Source organism: Jaculus jaculus, chromosome 20 (assembly GCF_020740685.1).
Source record: "Jaculus jaculus isolate mJacJac1 chromosome 20, mJacJac1.mat.Y.cur, whole genome shotgun sequence".
NCBI lineage: Eukaryota > Metazoa > Chordata > Mammalia > Rodentia > Dipodidae > Jaculus > Jaculus jaculus.
In genome coordinates, this window is record NC_059121.1 from 1,530,583 (window position 1) to 1,550,801 (window position 20,219).

At 50.3% G+C, this 20,219-nt stretch overlaps 1 protein-coding gene across 4 annotated transcripts in view; it reads right to left on the bottom strand.

Annotated features, from left to right (window-relative positions):
* The window catches only part of Adamts16 (ADAM metallopeptidase with thrombospondin type 1 motif 16), a 121,495-nt gene extending 102,644 nt beyond the window's left edge, over positions 1–18,851 (bottom strand). For all 4 annotated transcript variants that reach the window (XM_045138964.1, XM_045138963.1, XM_045138961.1 and 1 more), the window contains exons 1-3: positions 18,763–18,851; positions 18,541–18,649; positions 11,453–11,778 (exon numbers count right to left, since the gene is read on the bottom strand). In XM_045138964.1, coding sequence (XP_044994899.1) covers positions 11,453–11,778; positions 18,541–18,649; positions 18,763–18,825 — 498 coding nt within the window. In that variant the 5' untranslated portion in view covers positions 18,826–18,851. The remainder of the gene's footprint in view (positions 1–11,452; positions 11,779–18,540; positions 18,650–18,762) is intronic.
* Positions 18,852–20,219: the final 1,368 nt, after the last annotated feature.

Here is a 20,219-nt window from a genome sequence, read left to right on the forward strand (position 1 = left end):
GATCTCCAGATCATATTTTCAGGAAGTGGCTTATTTATGGGCAGACCCACTGCTTCAAGAACAAAAAGGAAAAACAAGCAAACAAAGAAAAGACAAAAATAAGACCTACAATCAGCTCAGTGAGTAACGGAAAGTCACTAGATCTGGGCTGGTGCCAGCTGTGGCTCATTGCTCATTTCTCTCAGTCATCGCAACGCTGTCCCCAGTAACCTTGGCTACCAGTGACCGTAGGATGTAGCTGCCCTCCCTGGCCCAGAGCCCCACAGACCTTGCCACTGTTTTCTCTTCCTATCCTACGGCCAGAAAACCATCCCTAGCAAAAGTGACCCAAGTGTGCTTGCAGAGAGTGGCCGAACAGCGGCTCTGAACCAGGTAAAAGAGTTGTACTAACCGGTGACAATACTAACTGACCCTCCTCAGCTGTAACAGTTACAGTTCTCTCAACAACATTTGAATTTGGCCTCAGCCTTGTTGGACGGCAGCTTGGGACAGGCTCGGGAACAGGCCTGGTCCCCCTCGTGAAAGTCGGTGCGAAGGCTAATCTCCATGGCTAACTTGACTGGTCTAGGAACCACAGCGGAGACACACCTAGGACAGTGTCTGTACTGTGCTTCTAGAGGGGGGTTAACTAAGGAGGGGAGACCCACCCTGAATGTGGGTGGCACCCACCCATGGACTGGAGTCCTTGAATGAATGAAAAGGAAAGAGGATAAAGCAAGCTGGACAGCAGAACTCCCTATTTTCTGCTTCCTGACCGGAGGCAGCGTGGCCAGCAGCCCCACACACCTGCCACACCCAGGAGAACTACTCGGGGCCCCCATGCCTTCTCCACCAGGATAGATCGGACCCTCAAATACATGAGCCAAAACAAATCCTTCCTTTCTCAAACTGTGTTTTTTACAAAGTATTTTGTCATAGAAACAACTGAGGCAACTAATACAGATGGCAATCAAAACTTTTTTCTTGGGCTGGAGAGATGGCTTACTGGTTAAGGCACTTGCCTGCGAAGCCTAAGGACCCAGGTTCGATTCTCCAGGTCCCCCATAAGCCCGATGCACAAGGTGGTGCATGCATCTTGAGCTCTTTTGCAGTGGTTAGAGGTCCTGGTGTGCCCATTCTCTTTGTCTCTAACTCTAATGAATAAATTTTAAAAAGTTAAAAAACCTTTTCTCCTAACATTAATATTAATTATAATATTAATATAACTTTATGTACTAGTAACCCATGTAGTGATTGTCTCAAAAATTCCTGGCATTCAGCATATGCTCTTGTAAATATTAATTTTCTCCCATAGTCATAGTGGTACATTCTCAAATCTTATCTGAAACTTATTCACATCACCTCCAATAGTACATACTTCTTCACGTGGTGAAGAAATGTCAGAAGTTTGCTTATAACCCCCAAATACAGGTATTAGGACATTAGGAGGCCTTTTCAAAGTGGCACATTAGAACTGAAGTAAACAAGTCACAAGAAAGATTACAGGTTTAGATTATTTTCCCCCACAATGCAGATTAGGAGGTGGAGTCAAAGGATGGGTGGATTGGAAGCTGGGGGAGTTTGGGCAGGACCCTTCAGTCCTGGCCACTCAGATGTCAGGGAGCCAGAGGTTACCACATGTGACATCAGAGAGCAGCCTGTCCTGCCTGTGATAGGAAGACAGCTGCATGTGCATGAGAAGCTGCTTTTCTGGGCAAGGGTTTGGATGTGAGCCGCAAGGACCAGCCGTGTGAGCCGGCAGTACTGGGACCGTGTGGGTGGAAGAAGAGCTCGGACATCAGGGGGATCTGGAAATTCAGCATCTCACACAAAGACTTCTCCAGCTAGCATCAAGCTCATCCCACTGGCCCAGCACCCAGAGCCCTCATAGCTCCCTCTCTGTCCACATTTTCCCAGCGCAAGAATAGAGTGTCTGTCACATTTATGGGCTGTGTAACTTCACCTGCATCTATGTCACCTGCATCTTGGCCACTCCATCCCCTGACAGAGCCTGAGGTGGCCATTCCAATCGGCAGGCTGACACCAGAGAAAGCAGAAGTTGGGTGGGGTTGACTGTGAAACCAAGATCAAACAGAAAAAAAAAAGACCTCCTGGAGGTTTCCAAATCTAAGCCCTCTTCAAGTACAGAGATGAAGGCAGGATTTGAACTATGAATAATTACCAAGTAAGAGGTTTAATTTGCAGACAATATCATGGAATGTGATACATTGTCAACATGGTATTAACGCGATTCACCTCCCTGGTTGGATGTAGATGTTGGAAAGAATGCATTTTCACCCATGAGTTTATTGTAGTATTTTTTATGTTTTGTATCATTACTTTATGTATCTAGTACATTTATGAGGGATGCCATTCCATACTGTAATTGTTAAGGTATGGGTGAGCCTTTAGTATGTTTTCACATTTAAATTGCTATCTATGAGATTAGAAAATTGTTCCCCATAATTTGCCACACACTTGAGGACCAAAGTTACTGACTGTCTCAAACCCTGCATTCTGCCAGTGTGGGGGAGGCACGTGGTGCCCACAGCCTTAGCCTCCTCGGTGAGGTCAAAGTCAGGCTTGCCAATTCTCAGCTTCTAGTGCACACCCAGGATTCAGGCAGGGGAGGTCAGGCTGCAGGTTTCCTGCCTGTTTCCGGTTTTTAATGGTTTGCTCAGTGTTCAGAATATGTCCGCTAACTAAGAAATGTAAACTTTGTGTGTTAAAGACCGCAACCCCAGAGGAAGCTGGTATTCTGGGGTTACCTGGGCAGTAGTCACTTCCAGTCTTTAAGACTGAGCTGACTGAGAAGAAGGGTATATGCAATCCTAAAAATTCCCTGAACAAAACTTTTTATTAAAAAAAAAAAATCAATTAGCTGGAGAGATGGCTTAGCAGTTAAGGCACTTACCTGCAAAAACAAAGGACCCAGGTTCGACTCCCCAGGACCCACATGAGCCAGATGCACAAGGTGATACATGTTTGCAGCACCTGGAGACCCTGGCATGCCCGTTCTCTCTCTCTCAAATAATTAGATTAAAATATTTTTTTTTTTAAATCAATCCATTAAAAAAATGCCTGAGGTCCAGGCGTGGTGGCACACACCTTTAATCCCAGCACTCAGGAGGCAAAGGTAGGAGGATCACCCACCGCGAGTTCAAGGTCACCCTGAGACGATATAGTATATATTCCAGGTCAGCCTGGTAGAGTGAGATCCTACCTCGAAAAAACAAATTATAATAATTCACCGTGCAGTCTCAGGCTGGCCTCAAATTCACAGTGATTCTCCTGCCTCTATCTCCTGAGTGCTGGGATTGAAGGGGTGCACCACCATGCTCGGCTAAGAGTTACTCTTTATTATGCCCAGTTGTTGTCAACCAACCCATGGCAGAGAATCTAAGCTGTTTAGTACTTGCCATAGAAGAGAAATCAGATGAAACAGCTTATAAAATAATTCAATATTTATGACTACAACCAAATAGATTTGGCAAGCATTGTATATTTCTGCTCATATATTTGAAATGTGTTCACTCGTTGTATAGACATGTAGTGTTAGTATGTCACCCGAGTATGACTTATGATGACGGATCAGCAGGGTCTCCTGAAGGGTGCATGTGCTGCTCTAGAGGACAAAGCGAAGCGCAGACTGCTGTAGAGCAAAGCCAGGCGTGTGTTCGTGTAGCCCTGGTTCTCTGAGAACGGCTACTGAGCACACAGATGGCTTGATGCTCAGGAAAATGGCCTTGTGTCTGCAGTTAGGTCATTCATTGAAACTCAGTGGCAAGTCACATGCATGGCTGGTAGTCATGGCACTGTGTCAGAGGAAGCAGAGAGAGCTTGCTTTCTCTGTGTGTCTCTTTTTCTTTCTTTTTCATGATGTTTCAAAGTAGTCTACTCTAGCCCAGGCTGACCTGGAATTCACCATGTAGTCTCAGGCTGGCCTTGAACTCACGGCGACGCTGCCACCTCTGCTGGGATTAAAAGCCTGCAACAGCATAGCCAGGCTAGCAAGAACTTTCAGACGTGGGTCCTGGCGTGAGAGCACATGCCCCTAGCCCACTCTCTGCAGGATGAGTTTAGGAGTCACCCCTCAATTAGAGGCAACCCCACAGTCTTGGGTAATACCCTGCAGTGACCCAAGAAAGAAGGGCACCTAAGGGACAGTGAGGTCTAGAATGACCGTGTGAGTAACGTGACGTCACCTCTTCCTAGTGAGCCTACCAATGAGCTGCTACAAACCACATGCGCACACACACACACACACACACACACACACACACACACACCCCATCCAAAATCAATGGATGCAGGTCATTTTAAGGACATAGAATGATGGTTGGTTGAATACATCTGAGTCCGTCTTTAAAAGGCTGATGAAATGTGGCAGCATGGTCTGCTCCGCTCTCTCCCGATCCCACCCCAGTCTGACAAAAGCTCTCCTCAGAACACTTGTTTCTGGCACACATAAGATCCCTACTGGCAGGCTAGGGCTGCTTACAGCTCACAAGAGGCAGGGCCCGGCCTCCGTCCTTTTCCCCACTAGGGGAGGTCAAGGCCAGACAGGCAGGCATTCCTCTTCTACCAAGAAGCCCTCCAACAGCATGGGATCAACCCCAGGCTAAGGTGGCCAAAGACTAGATGCCTCTCTGGTGGGGTGGAAATTTCCTGTCAGGAAGCAAGAGTATACAAGGCAAAGGGACCCCCTGCCCAGCACAGCTCCCCTGGGAGGGAGAGGGTATTGTCATGGAGATACAGGCCACTGTAACAGTGGGACAACTGAAGCCTGCACAGAAAAGGTTGTAAAACAAGGACAAATTTGTCAACCAATGCAGGAAGTTTCTCTGAGTGAATGACTTGGGATCAAGCAGTTGTTTCCATTTCTTCCTTACAGCTTTTAAGACTATCTGTAGAATGTACTGGAAACAGAGCATCCTAATTTAAAAACAAAAGTTGTGCAGCTGCTATGGAAAACAGATTGGCGACCTTCTCAAAATATCCGGTTCCAAGATTCTGTGTGATTACACTTCTACACTTATACCCAAGAGAAATGAGAGCAAACTTTGATAGGAAACGTGCCCACCTCAAGCACCAGACGTGATGGTACAATGTGAGCAGTCACGTGTGCCAACTGATTAGTGGATATGCGGTACACAGTGTCAGTGTACGGAGGAGCATTGCTGAGTAATACGAAGAGATAGGGCCGTGGTGTGTGCACAGCATAGGATGTGAGCTGGTTTCTTTATTCTCAGCTGCGTGGGTTTAGAATCAGGTAGGCGGCATCTGTCTCCAAGTGTAATTCTGAGAGTTAACAGAGAATGTCCGATGGACTCTGAGGGTGGGAGGCGCCATGGACTTGGGATCCCAAACTGAATAAAAAGAGAAAAAGGAGTGACCGTCCCCTCCCTCTGCTTCCTGACAGTCGCTGCACTGTGACCAGCTACCTCGTGCTCACCTAGTGCGATTTCGGGCGCATCACAGAAGACCAAGGCTGCTTCTCCAGTGGTCACAGCAGAGGTACCGACTCCGCAAGGACAGCAGGGGCCTTAGGGGAGCTGGGGCTGGCGTGCTTGGGAACGAGAACAGGAGAACAGACTGTGGAAAGAGCAGCTCTTCGAGGTGATGGGACCATCTCTAATTTGACTTGGGGCAGCTGCAGTCACTTAGTGTGACTTTGTGATTATACTAAATCCCACTGAATTATACATTTTAAAGTGGTAAGACCCTGGGCTTTGCTCATTACACTTCAACAACATTAAAAAAAAAAAAAAAGAAAAGAAAATAGAGATATTTCTCTGACTTCCCAGGTTAAATGACATTTTAAAAGTGTGACACTATTACTAGATTATTTGGCACACAGACCCCCCAAAAGTTAACTTCATTCTCTGCATTTTCCTCATTATCAATGCCCTCAGAAAATATTTCCATTCAAAATTTTTATAATTTGAAAGAAAAAAGACAGAGGGCTTTTATCATTTATTTTCTTTTAAAATGCTTTTTTTAAAAAAAAAATAGATTTGCTATGTCCAAGCATTAGCAATTCTGAGTGAAATATCTTTACGTGTCACGGTATGAGGTCACAGATTTGAAGTCAATCTGGTAGAGATATATATAGTGCAATGGGACAATTTTTCCTAAGGTTTTCTATGTAGTAAAATAGGAAATATTCTGAGTCAGGTTTAAGAGATGGATGAGTCAGTAGGTGTTTGCTGTGCAAGTCTAACAGCCTCAGTTGCACCGACCCCCGTCCTCTGCACCTACATAAAAGTGGGGTACAGTGTTGTGTACCCATAATGAGAAGGTGGAGAAGGGACTTATTGAATGGCGAGTCTAGCCAAATCAATGAGCTCCAGGTTCAGTGAGAGATCCTGCCTCAAAAATAACAAGGTAGAGAGAAAATGATGAAGACATCCAAGGCAGACTACAGAGGCGTGCGTACACACACACACACACACACACACACACACACACACACGTATTTGGAGTCAAGATACCTGGTAGCAATACAAGGTAATTTAAGAAACATTTTTAGGACCTACAGACCAAACCTAGTGAGGCACATTAATGGTTAATGTGCAAACAGTGGTCTCCTCAAGGGTTCCCTTGCTATGTAGTATGAGCAGAAATCCCCAGAAGTGGTTGTTATGCGTCCATTTACAGACCTACTACCTTAACTTTACATGAGGTCTGGCCTTGAACTTGGTTTCAGACAATCCCAAGGCTGAGGAACTCTCCTTGGAATAAAGTACTGTGCCGTGGACTAAAACATCCTCCCTGTGTTGTGACATTTCCTTGAGGTGAGGTGAGACATCTCCCTGGACTGAGACCTCTCCCTGAGCTGAGATATCTCCCTGGACTGAGACATCTCTCTAGACTGAGACATGTCCCTGGTCTGAGACATGTCCCTGGACTGAGACATCTTCATATTTGGACACATCTCCCTGGACTAAGATATCTCCCTTGTCTGAGGCACCGGCTTGGATAGAGACATCTCACTGCATTGAGACATCCCCCTGGTCTGAGATATCATCCTAGACTAAGATATCTCCATGGACTGAGATATCTCCATGTTCGGAGACATCTCCCTGGACTGAGACATCTCCCTGGTCTGAGATATTTCCCTGAGCTGACACATCTCCCTCGACTAAGACATCTCTCTGGACCAAGACACCTTACTGGACTGAGAAATCTCCCTGAGTTGAGACATCTCCCTGGACTGAGACATCTCCCGGACTGAGATATCACCCTGGTCTGAGACATTTCTCTGAGCTGAGACATCTCCCAGACTGAGATATCACCCTGGTCTGAGACATTTCTATGAGCTGAGACATCTCCCTGGACTGAGACATCTCCCTGGTCTGAGATATCTCCCTGAGTTGAGACATTTCCCTGAGATGAGACATCTCCTTGGTCTGAGACATCTCCCTGATCTGAGACATCTCCCTGTACTGAGACATCCCCATGGACTGAGACATTTCCCTGAGCTGAGACTTCATCCTGGACTGAGTATTTTCCCCCAGGTGTTCTTAGTACCAAGTGCTTTTTCTGGGTTCCTCACTTTTGATCTAATTACGTGTCTTTGTCTTACTCTCGTCTCTGTCTCTCTCCATAAGCCATGTCTCCTAACACCCAGAGCTGACACGCAGAGCGACACCGTGCGCATTGTCTCACTACAGAAGCCTTTGTCATGTTGTGATGTCTGATGTCCTGTGCTTGTTTTAGTGTAATTATTTACTTCCAATAGAACACCACCTTTGACTAACGTTCACCATATCCCTCATTTCCTCGCAGACTGTTAGGAAGTATCCTCACATTCAGAATCTGAGGACACAGGGAATTGCACCTTACTTTGGACACTGTGTTCCTTTGTAGCCATAAACCATTCTCTGGTTGAATGATGCCGTAGGTTTTACTTTTCTGTGCTATGCTTTTGTTTTAGCTACCTTCTTGTTGCTGGGACAAAGCTAACCAGCAAAAGTAGCTGATGGGAGGAAACTTAATTTTGGCCTACCGTCTCAAGGGGAAGGTCCATGATGGCAGGGGACAACATGGCGTGAGGCGGCTGGACATTACCTCTGCCACAGCAGGTGGAAAACAGCGGCAGGATAGTAAGCCCAACTCTGGCAAGGGGGAGATGGCTCTAATACCCTTAAAGCCTGCCTCCAGCAACACACATCCTCCAGCAAGGCTCCACCTCCCAAATTGCCACCATCTGGGGACCAAGTATTCAGAGCACATGAGTTTATGGGGGACATCTGATATAAACCATCCCAGCTTAAAAATAATATTTTCATCCTGTAGGAGAATTTCTTACTAGACAGGTTCCTGTCTCCAGTCTGCTATGCACTGGGCTCAGCTGAGGTGTGTGGGTAACAGGAAAAGCAACCATGGAGCCCTAGGCACACCACACACAAGTTCTTTAAACAGCAAGTGCTTAAGTCCTCTTTCAGGAAAATCTCCAGATTCCACTAGAGGATAATTTGGAATTGGCTTTTCAAAAATGGATATGTGCGGAAATCAGGTTGTCAGACAAAGGCTTGTGGCTGTCACAAGCCCACAGCCTCGCCTGCTGCGGCCAATGCCCCCGCGTAGAGCTATGGGCCTGTGCCGGGGCCTGGAGGTCATCTGTGCTCAAAGACACCTGAAGCCCAACTGAGGCCTCCAGCCAGCAAGTGACCCCGTCCAGCTTCCCTCTGCCAAAGCCCTTCACCACCCTGTGGGGAGGCAGAGCTGAGTCCTGGCTGGTAAACTATGCCATAAGCTTTTCGGATTGCAAAGCCAGATGCCACTGACTCATCCTCTGTGTGAGTCAGGCGAGCAGGACTCTGCTCCGACGGAGGAGACGAACAGCTGCTTTTTCTGCCCCTTGCCAGCTCCATTCGAGGGCTGCTCAGTCTACGCGTGAGAAACCCCGCATAAGGCTCAGTGGAGGGCATGGGCTGTTGCCAGGGGTAGAGCATTTGCCTAGCAAGGCGAGGCCCTCAGTTCTGTCCTAGCTCCTGCCAGCAAAACCAAAGAGCTGTGAAAGATGGAGGCCGAGGTGACGCTATCGGGAGGCAGACACAGACCCGGTCCTTGAGCCCCCATCCGTCCGTCCGTGTGTCTGTGTGTGTGTGTGTGTGTGTGGTCTGTCTAAGGACAGAGGCTTTGTCACATTAATTCCTCACTTTTTAAAAAGTTTTCTTTCATTTATTTTTATTTATTTATTTGAGAGCAACAGACAGAGAGAGAAAGAGGCAGATAGAGAGAGAGAGAGAATGGGCGCTCCAGGGCCTCCAGCACTGCAAACGAACTCCAGACGCGTGCGCCCCCTTGTGCATCTGGCTTACGTGGGACCTGGGGAACCGAGCCTCAAACCGGGATCCTTAGGGTTCACAGGCAAGCGCCTAACCGCTAAGCCATCTCTGCAGCCCTTGTTCCTCACTTTTGCCTACAATGTCTTGCTTTGTTCTAGCGTCTGTCACCTACCCCCACATCCTCCCCCTTCAAGCGAGCTGAGGTCATGTTGTCATTGACCACCTATCGGCAAAATATCACAGCCGAACCTTATGTGTTTGGCAGATTAGTGGTTAAAACATACACGTTTCTATTCCCATGGCCATAACAGCAGATTCTATAATTTGTGGCCAGAGGAACCCTTTTGTTACCTAATCTCCACTTCTCTATCTTCCATCTAATTGTACACTTCCAACTTTTGCTTTGACACCCATCAAGTTCAAAGAGACCCAGAGGCCTCAAGCTGTTGCTAGCCAGCTTGATTCCTGGGGCAGAATCCAGGGAAGAGCTCAGCCCTCACACGAGCTGTTTGCCGCTGGGCACTGACCAGCTCTAGCGAACCTCCCCCAGGCTCTACAGACACAGGGCAATTGGAGTTAGAGGGCAGGGCCCATAAGAGGCTTTCTTTGTTGAGTTAAGTCTTCGTGGAAGAAAGGTAAGAAAGTCTGTTTTTCATGCATTACATGAGCAGATTTCATCTTTAATTAAGGAAGGTCTACTTTTCTTGGGAGAATGTGGAAGAAATCTCATGTCTTCACTCATACTTCAAACTACTGCCAAGGAACCACTACCCTTGGTGTCCTTTCTTAAACCAAAAGCTTTTTACAAATGAAAGTAGAAATGAGATCAACACATATTAAATTCCACTTAAAAGCACAGTGTTAATATTTTAATGGAATAAGAATTTCCATATGCTTGGTCATTTTAAGGAGCAAGTTATAAATATGCATTGTGTCACACACAAACACAAGTTTCTCATGGGATCTGGGGGCTTACATCCCCAGACAGTGGAGATTCTTTTTCTAGAGATGTAACAAATGTATAAAACCCTGTTTGCAGAACCTCTAACCTTGTCAAGACCTGATAGTGTCTTGACCACAGGTTTTTACTCTGTTAAACTATATTTTGGAAATCTGAGCCTGAGATTAACTTTGGCCAAAGTGGTGGTTTGATGGTGAGGTGTTTCCCCATAGCACCAGGTGTTTGTGATTAAGCCCCACACCCGATCCCCAGCTGGTGGAGCCTCTGGAAATGATCTGTTGTTGGGTGCGGACCTCGGGATTTATGAGTCCGGCCCCACTGGGTGTCAGTTTCCTTGCTGCTCCCTTCTATCTGATGTGACAAAATGCAACACCCAGCCTCTGCTCTGTCATGTCATTATGAGGCTTCCTAGAGATTGTAAGCTGGAAGTCAACCATTTCTTCCCATAGGCTGCTTCTGGTCAGGAATTTTGTCCCAGGAACAGGAAAATAACTGCAACAGCCAAAAATCTAGGTCTCTTCCAGGCCTTTCCTCCTTACCATATGGAAACATCAAAAAAAGAAAAAAGGCCAAAGACAATCTATTGATTTCAGCCAGAGAAGGCCTGGGGGATACCACGGAGTCTCAGCTTGGCCGCACACACGCCCCACCTTGGGCTCCCCACAGAGCGCCGGAAACAGCTCAGCTGCGGACAGTGTCTACGTGAGCTGATTGTGGGCAGCGCCCACAGAACCAGCTGTCGTCTGACAAGCGCAGCACTGCCCTGGGGGAATGCCCTGACCTCCAAGCATGCTGCCATCATCAGAGTGACAGGGACATTCCTTGCAGACATTTGATGAATAGCCAACAGCCTTGCCGCTGAACAAGGTGGCGGGGAACAAAACAGAGACGTTTCTTCTCCAGTTTCAACTCCACACACTGAATAACAAGAACTTTCTCAGATCTGACCACAAGTTCTTACATAGATCTTCCAAACAGAAGTACTCCACAGTTATTTCAGGCACAGAAGGGTGGGTGTAGACAGTATTCCAACAACCAGGAGAGGTGGTAAGGCACCCTTTAAACAGGGTTGCTTGGCAACTGCCCACCTGCTGCCACACACAGACCAGGGAACCAGGCCTGCTCTAGCGCAAAAACCAAGGGCCACAGTCTCGGTTCGCCTCTCCTCCCCCATTTCCTTCAGCATGTCACTCCCTGAGGGTGTGCCTGCACTCACCAAACCTTGGCAGGTGGACAGGGCCACCGAGGAATTCCTCTGGGAGCGCAGGGAGCCTTGATAGAAGCAGAAGTCCTCCGGCGGGAACCTCTGGACGGCCTTGGTGCCTCCCTTTCCCAGAGTCTGCACCATGAACCCGGGAGCCAGCAGGGTGCTGGCGGCCTTGAGATCCAGGTGGAGGTCGAGCCTGGCTCCCTTCAGCCGCAAGTGCAGAGTGTCTCCTCCTGCCTGGGCCACCGCTCTGCGCCGCCGCTGGTGGTGCGTGATGTCGTGGGACACATAGTGCCCCCTGGGGTCCACCTCATAGGCGGATACCAGGTCATACTCTGAAACGAGAGAGCAGAAGACACTGAGCAATTCCAGGGTTCTGAAAGTCATCATCGGGACGTCTTAGGAAACAAGACTGCTGCGCCATCATCATCCCGTTAGAGGCGACCAAGGAGAAGATGGGTGAGAATTATTCATCAAGCATTCTGAAATTCACATAGTTCCATAAAATGAGAGTGAAAAGAGGAAATATTAAATGTATAGTCTCACTGAATCACTGCCCCCCGCCCCCCGTCATGTCTCATCGCCAATAGAGCAAGCGCTCAGGGGAAGAGGTTACAAATGACCCACAGCTGTTTTAGAGTTACAGCTCCTGGCAGGAAGTGCCATCCATAACCTCTTTTGTGGTCAAGCTTGTGGGATGAACCTTCGGACCATACACAGATATGGAAGGAAGGGATTGATTGAACCTTCCAGAAGCAGGGCAAATTCCATAATGGCAGAAGAAGCTGGCCTGCCTTCACAGGTTCACAATGAGAGAGAAAAGCAAAAAGTTACCATGGCCACACCAGCAAGCACACTTCAGGGACCGCAGGCAAAGCTCCAGCACTTTGCATGTCTTTAGGTTGGAATTCTAAGTGCACCTCCACATCTCAGGGCTGGACCTTAGGATCTGGCTGGGAGACTCTTCCTCCAGCCAGGTGGCTAGAGATCCAAATTACCAGCTTTAATAAGATCCTGAACATATTGGGGGACATCCATTCAAACTACCACATCCGCCATATTCTTTCTGTTTCGATCAATAAATCTTCAATGAATTTACAAGAAGATCCAGCTTCAAGTACCACGATTTTCCAGTCAGAACTAGAAAAGAAAACTGGACGGGAGTGCTGGGCTATTTACTTAAATAACAAATAAACAGCTGAACCAAATACACAGGAGGACATTCATAGTGCGCACACAGGACAGGACTCACAGGTGTCCACTGGAAATGCTCCTGTGCGCATCCGGGACCCGTGAGTCACAGTGGCCCTTCCCAGTGGCCTGGCGAACCCTCCCAGCCACCCGGGTCTTGGATGTCACTGGTAGCGTCTCCCAAGGCTGAACTTTAGGGAGTGTTGGCTCAAGAAATGTTCACATAAACTGATTATTGTGACATAAAGTGGCGATACCGGAAGTGGCAGCGTATAAGGTGGGTGGGGCGTAGGGAGGTGTTGAGGGCATACAGAGTGTTATGGTAATGCCACAGGGAACCAGCAACCTTGTAAGGTCGTTAGCAAAAATAAAATAATAGTGGTTTCCAATGCATACTGCTCATTACACACATGTACAAACACATACATGCCTACACACACACATACATGCACACACAGACTGACTATAGCAAAATGAAAGTTTAGTTAAGATAGAAAGAAGGGCTGGAGAGCTGGCTTACTGGTTAAGATACTTGCCTGCGAAGGCTGAGGCCCATGCTCGATTCTCCAGGTCCCACAGAAGCCAGATGCACATGTGATGCCAGCATGCAGAACTGCTCATGGGCACAAGGTGGCACACACATCTGGACTTCCATTTCAGTGGTTTGAGGCCCTGGTATGCCTGTATGTAGCTATTTATATATCTATTTTATTCACATATGTATCTCACGCTCTTACATAAAAAAAAAATCATTAAAAGTAGAAGAAACCCCAAAGGCATTGTCAGAGTTTGGGGCCTGCATTTCTGCCTGCAGGTGTAGGCTGCACCCAGAGTGATGGCATTCTGCAGTGGGCCTGAGCTTCAAGCTCCATCAGGATCCTGGGTAGGGTCCTGCGAATATCACATGGGCTCCTGTGAAAGGGCTTCTCCACTACTGGGAAGTGCTTTTTTTCCTCCGTGGTTATGACATGATTTTTCTCTCTTTACCACATTAACAATATCACCTTTGCTGCCCCAACATCCAGCAAAAAAGAAGGGGCACAAGAGATTGCTGGAAACCATGACTAATTAGTGAACTTACTGCACATAGCAAGGTGATTACTACCATATGACCCAGTAGCTCCATTCCTTGGGTTACACCCTAAGGACCTGAAGTCAACACCACAGAACGCGCACCCCGGTGTCTACTGTGGTGCCCTTAACAACCAACATGCAAATCAGCCTAGGTTCCCATCAACAGAGGAGTTGATAAAGAAAATTTGATATATAATGTGATATATCACATTCTTTGTTTAAATATTATATGTAATATATATTAGAGTTTTATTCAGCTATAAAGATGATCAAAGTTATGTTGTCCACAAGAAAATGGATGGAACTGGAGATTATCATATGAAATACAATAAGTCAGGTTCAGAAAATTTGCACATGCTCTCTCTCAGCCATGGAGTCGAGGTGTACTTAGACACATAAATCACATGTGCATCTACAACATGCAGATAGAAGCAAGGCTCTCTGGGACAATGAGTGGGAAGAACCGGGTGTTAAGGGAGTGCTGAGGGTGGAGGACAGTGAAAGTACAAGACATTCTTGTATAAAAATGTCTTTATGGAAGGAACCCATCGCTATGGTCAACGAACACACCAAGAAGTAAATAGAGCATTAGTATTTAACAATCCCCCCGCCCCAGTGACACAAGCCATAGTCTGTGATCTTTATTTTGGAGGGCAGATAATAATAAGATCTTTGACTAGGAAGGCAGTGTGGAATATCCATCTTGCCCAGTAACTACTGATCATCCTCGTTTACATAAACATAGTGTTTATGAGACACAGACGTCCGAGCACAGCTGCCGGGGGGAGCTGGCTTTGCAGCTGTTGTAACGGACACTGCTGACCGCAGGGCTGGGGAAAGACGCCCAGCCCACCACTGTGCGCTGTGAAACCCCAGTAGTGGGGTGGGGGGGGGTGCAGGGCACCCAGGAGCAATGGATTTGGAGCTCTTTTCTGTATGTTTATATAACTCTCCTCGAGAGGGAGCTCCAGCTCCCGGGATATGGTGGGTGCTGGCCCTGGCACCCAGCTCTACCCAGGCTACCCCTCAGGAGGTTCCTGGCTCTGTCTGGAAGGCAAATCCTGGCAGCATCATTTGGCCTTGGCCCTTGGCGTCAACCAATAACAGATAACAGGATCTCTTGTTTGGGAAGGAAGTACGGAAGATCCATTTTGGTGCTGCTGGGATGTGGTGGGTAAACCCAGACTGCTGACACACATTGTACAAGGACAGGGCATGTCCCAGCACAGGTGACACGCTGCTGAGGCTGAGAAAGCTTGTTTTATCAGCAATGTCGCCCTCAGCATGAGGCATGTGCGGATGCATGTGCAAGGTCACAGCTGGAGATGCAGACGACGGACTGAGTAAGCAACCACCTCAACTCTCTAAGAAGACATGATTCTAACTTAATGCTTAGTGATTTAAGAGGTCACCCCCAAACCAATGTGACTTTTCAAAAACAGGGAGATTCCTTACAGTGTGACCTGGTCCCACGCAGCTGTTCTTCGTGAGGAAACATCACCGCTGGCTGCCAGACCACAGCTCCAAATGACGTGAACATGGGGTGGAGTCTGGGAAGACTCTGGCCGAGAAATGATGGCCTGAGGTGCAGACCGGGTAGCCCATGGGCCAGAACGGCAGGGACCTGACTGCCAGGTGTGTGCTGGGATGGCAGGGCCCACCTTGCTTCCTCCTCGGTACTCAGTGGCATCACACCGGTTTTTGAACATGAAGTGCCGTGCGTGTGTGGGGCCGCCGTCCGGCCCTACCACACACTGCACAGGCATGTCACTAAACATCCCACAGGCAGCGCCAGGGCTGCTGTGGCTCACATGACGGTGATTCCTGGTTGTAAACGTTGTATAGTTCAAGCACACACATGCAAACGTGACCTTTTTACACGTGTGGGTGGTGGTGTGCATGCATATGTATATGCATGTGGGTGGAGACAAGGAGTTAACATCAGATCGATTCCCTGTTGCCCTCAACCTGTCCTTTGAGGCAGGTTTCTAGATAAACCTAGCGCTCCAGGACCCAGCTAGACTAGTCAAGCCAGTGAGCTCCAGGGATCTCGAGTCTGGCACGACAGAAACACACCACCCATGGCCAGCATTTTATACAGGTCCCAAGGAGTCAAACTCAGGTCTTCGTGGTTAGGTGGCAATCACTGCCCTATGAGCCATCTCCCCAGCCCAAACACGCATTTTAGGTACAATTAAAATAAAGGTCGGGGCTGGAGAGATGGCTTAGCGGTTAAGCGCTTGCCAGTGAAGCCTAAGGACCCCGGTTTGAGGCTCGATTCCCCAGGACCCACGTTAGCCAGATGTACAAGGGGGCACACGCATCTGGAGTTTGCAGTGTCTGGAGGCCCTGGCGTGCCCTTTCTCTCTCTCTCCCTCTTTCTCTCTTTCCCTCTCAAGTAAATAAATAAAAATAAACAATAAATAAATAAATAAATGTCCAAGGAACTTCTAAACCTTGCTCGGGAAGCTGGGCTTACTTTGAAAATCTAAAAACCCGTGAGATCTTTGCTCTCTTAAAAAGATGCACATGTAGGAAGTCATTGAGGAAGACAGGACATGGTGAGTCATAAAAAGGCACCTGATGTCCTCACGCATGTCAACTTAGTTGCCCCCCACCATCGCCACAGGGAATACATGCCATTCTTTTTCCTGTTGTGTGATTTTCTGTGCACCCAGAAAAATGGCCAAGAACACATGCCAGTCTTAATTTAGATAAAATGAATGACTCAAAAGAATTTGACATCAACTTGTGTCAGAGACCTAGCTATCCAAGGGAAAGACGACCTTAGGCGACACAAAGTGCCCTCTAACCTGTTCCTCCAGATCCAAGCAGGGGCATTGCTCAGCCTTACCTGTGTGCCCACTGGCCACTCTCTCTTTTTCACTCTAAGAACTAAGGTGTGAAGCACCAGGAGGGAGACATGAAGGAGTGGGGTGTCACTAAGTGAAGAACGGCCCAGACGGTCCACCCCGGCTTTCATAAAGTCAGGTACGTGGTGCTCCGGTGCAAACACGGCTCTTGGGGTACCAGCCAAGGTGCCAGGTGCTGGGGGACAGGGCATGAAGACATACAAACACTTGGGGTACCAGCAAACACTTGGGGTGCCAGCCCAGATGCCAGATGATGGGGACAGGGCAGGAAGCCACACAAACACTTGGGGTACCAGCCAAGATACCAGGTGATGGGGGACAGGGCAGGAAGACATACAAACATATTGGGTACAAGCAAACTCTTGGGGTACCAGCCAAGATATCGAGTGAGAGGAAACAGGGCAGGAAGGCTTACAAACACTTGGGGGACCACCAAACACTTGGGGTACCAGCCAAGATGCTGGGTGATGGGGGACAGGGCAGGAAGCTGGCGTGGCTGGAAGGAAGCAATGTCTCTGTCTATGATGTTATACTCTCATAATATTCCCTTAATGCTCTGCAGGGTACAAAACGGCCCTTAGTCCCTGTGGAAAAGTCATGATTGCTTTCCAAAAGTAGAACTTCCCACGCGATCAAAAGCTAAGAGTGCCGGCGGACCAATGCCACCCCCTTCAAGTCCTAGAAGGCACCGTAAGGGGGGGCGTTAAAGGAGTTGGAAGCAGTCTCAGAAGGGGGGCTGCCCACTCCGACGATCGTTAACTCGGTGCCCTGGAAGCGCTGGGAGGCGAGTTCGGATTCACACCCTTTGCTTTCGGCGCCCTCTAGCGGTGCCCGGCAGCGCCTGCCGCCTGGACTCCACGTGCCCCGCCGCGCGCGCCCTGGGCTCAAGTTCACCGCGCATCCGGGGCTTACGGGTTGTCAGCACAAGGAAAGGAGCACGGAAAGCTCGTCATCGCCGGCTCTCTACCTGATCGTCTGGCTTCATGAACGCGCTTGGAGAAAATTAAGTCCACTCCTGGCCATCACCACGGCCAACACGTGCGTGGTCCTGGACCGCGGGAAAGCGAAGTCCCGAGGGTCACTGCACGGGACCCGCCGGGTGCCCACGTCTTATTCCCCGTGGGGCACGGTGACAGCAGCCCCCTTCGGTGACAGCCACTTGGATGCCCAAAACGCCCCACGCTCGGAAGATCTGCGTCCGTGTCGCACGGAGGCAGGGAGGGGCACGGCTACGGATGTCCCCGCGCTAGTGGAGGGGCCCTAACTTCCGTGCCGGAATGACCGACGCCCAGGGGAAGTGACCGCTCTCTCTGCCTGGACAGTCACAGGTGGGGGCACTTCAATGTGAGGAGGGGGAAGGAGAGGAGGAAGAAAGAGGATGGCTTTGGGTATCCAGTAACGATGCGTTCATCGATGTCTACTTCTAAATTGTCCCTGCGCTGCGCTGAGCAGTGTGTGTGCCCGTGCGTGTGCATTGTGTGTGAACATATGTGCGTGTGCGTGCATGCGTGTGCATGTGTGTGCAAGCATTGTGTGCGTGTGTGAGCATATGTGTGCGTGCGTGCATGGATGTGCATTGAGTGTACATGTATGTGCGTGTGTGTGCATGGGTGTGAGTGTGAGAGCATATGTGTGCGTGGGTGTCCATGGGTGTGAGTGTGAGAGCATATGTGTGCGTGCGTGCATGTGCGTGCATGCGTGTGCGTGTGTGTGTGAGAGCATATGTGTGCATTGTGTGTGCATGTATGTCCGTGCATGGGTGTGCGTGTGCATGCATGCGTGTGTGTGCATGCGTGTGCATCCATGCATGCGCACATGCAGTAGGTGGCAGTTACTGGAGAGTTCGTGCAGGTGGCATCCATCTCACACTTGCTCCCTGGCAGCCCCCCGCGCCCTGCGGAGCGGCGCGGGTTCGGGAGCCCCAAACCCTGCAGGTCACAGCCGCCCGCGCGCACTTACCGCGGCTGTGCGTCCAGCCCGTATGCCCCGCGGACGCCGGGGCACTCGGGTCTCCAGGGCGGCTCCTCCCGAGCGTTGCGGGGCCGGCTCCCAGGGCGCACTCAGGTGCCTGCAGGATCAAGAGCGACAAGTCAGGGGCACCGGCGGGGACTGCGGGGCACGCCGCGGGCCGGACGCGCGACCTACGGGCCGCGGGGAGGGGAGGAGGGGCGCGGGACTCACCTGCAGCCACAGCAGCAGCAGCGGCGGCAGCAGCCTGAGCGCCGCGCAGCCCGGGACCCGCATGGCCCGGGTCACCCAGGGGCGCTCGGCCGGGGTGGGGGGACAGCGAGGACCCGGCTCGGGGTCCCGGTGCCGGCGAGGGCTCGCAGCGGACTCGCGCGGGCCTCGGGCAGGCGCCTGGGTTATCACTGAGGCTCCGCGGCGCGGGGGGCGGAGACCCGGCAGAGCCCGGGGAGAGCCCAGGGGAGGATCGGCGGGGAGGAGGAGGAGAGAGAGGAGGAGGGCAGCAGGTAGGAGGGGAGACCGGAGGAGGGGCAGCGGCGGGCAAGGACACTGCGGGGCCAGCCCGATCTGCAGACGCCCCCTCGGGGCGGTCGGCGCGCTGCCCACCCGCAACCAACGCTCGAGGAGCAGGTGCCCGCGTCTACACTGCCAGGTCCGCGATGGGGGAGCGGGGGAGGCGGCAAAGGCAGGTCTGGCCCTCGCCTTGGGACCCTCAGCTGAGGAAGGTGCAGGACTCCGGACAGAAGGCAGTGAATGAGCCGTGGTCTGCCGGGGCTGGGGCTTGGCATGGCCGAGGAGCCGAGACCCGGAGGTGCAGGAGGCTGGTTCTCACGCTCTCGGAGTCACTGGCTGGTTTCAGGCCACTGCCACCCTCACGTGCGTCTAGCCCGGAGGGCAGTATCCAGCCACGGGGTTCCGGGGAGCCTCTGAGGAGGTTTTGGGCTTGTTCATTGCCCAGCCAGGCCACTTGGAGGTAGCCGGAGAGAGGCGACTGGTCTGTGCTCTGCCTCTCTTGCTGGCCTGTGTGTCCTTTTGCGTGTGAGCGCCTTCTGGCGTCCCGCGTACGTGTGTGAGCGCCAGGTTGGGCGATGTGGGTCCAGCGACGAGTGCACGCCAGGCCCGACTCATTGCGGGGGAACTTTCTCCTCCACACGCTGCCCTTCGCTTCTCAGACCGCTTCCCTCCGAAGGTCCCCCGCAGCTGTGGTTCTGGGTTCCCTTGTTTGCAGGGCTGGAGAGGGGACGCATGGGGAACCTTCTTGTGCACCCTCTCCTTCCCAGCCTGTCCCGAGCGGTGGAAACCTCCGGAGCGCTCACGACAGGCCGGGCACGAGGGATGGGACCCCAGAACCACTTGGAGGGCTGTGCGTGGAACTGACTCGCGTGCTCTTCTCGTCCATGTCTCTCACCCGCTCTCCCTCCCTCTGTCTGTCTCCCATTAATTTGCTTGAAGATGCTTTTCAAAAAAAAAAAATAAAAATAAAACATTTTTTGGGGCCGGAGAGATGGCTTAGAGGTTAAGGCACTTGCCTGCAAAGCCACAGAACCCCAGTTTGGTTCCCCAGAACCCATTCATTCATTCTCTCTCTCTCTCTAATAAATAAGTAAGAATAAAATATTTTTGGAGCCGGGCATGGTGGCACTTGCAGTGCACTCGGGAGGCAGAGGTAGGAG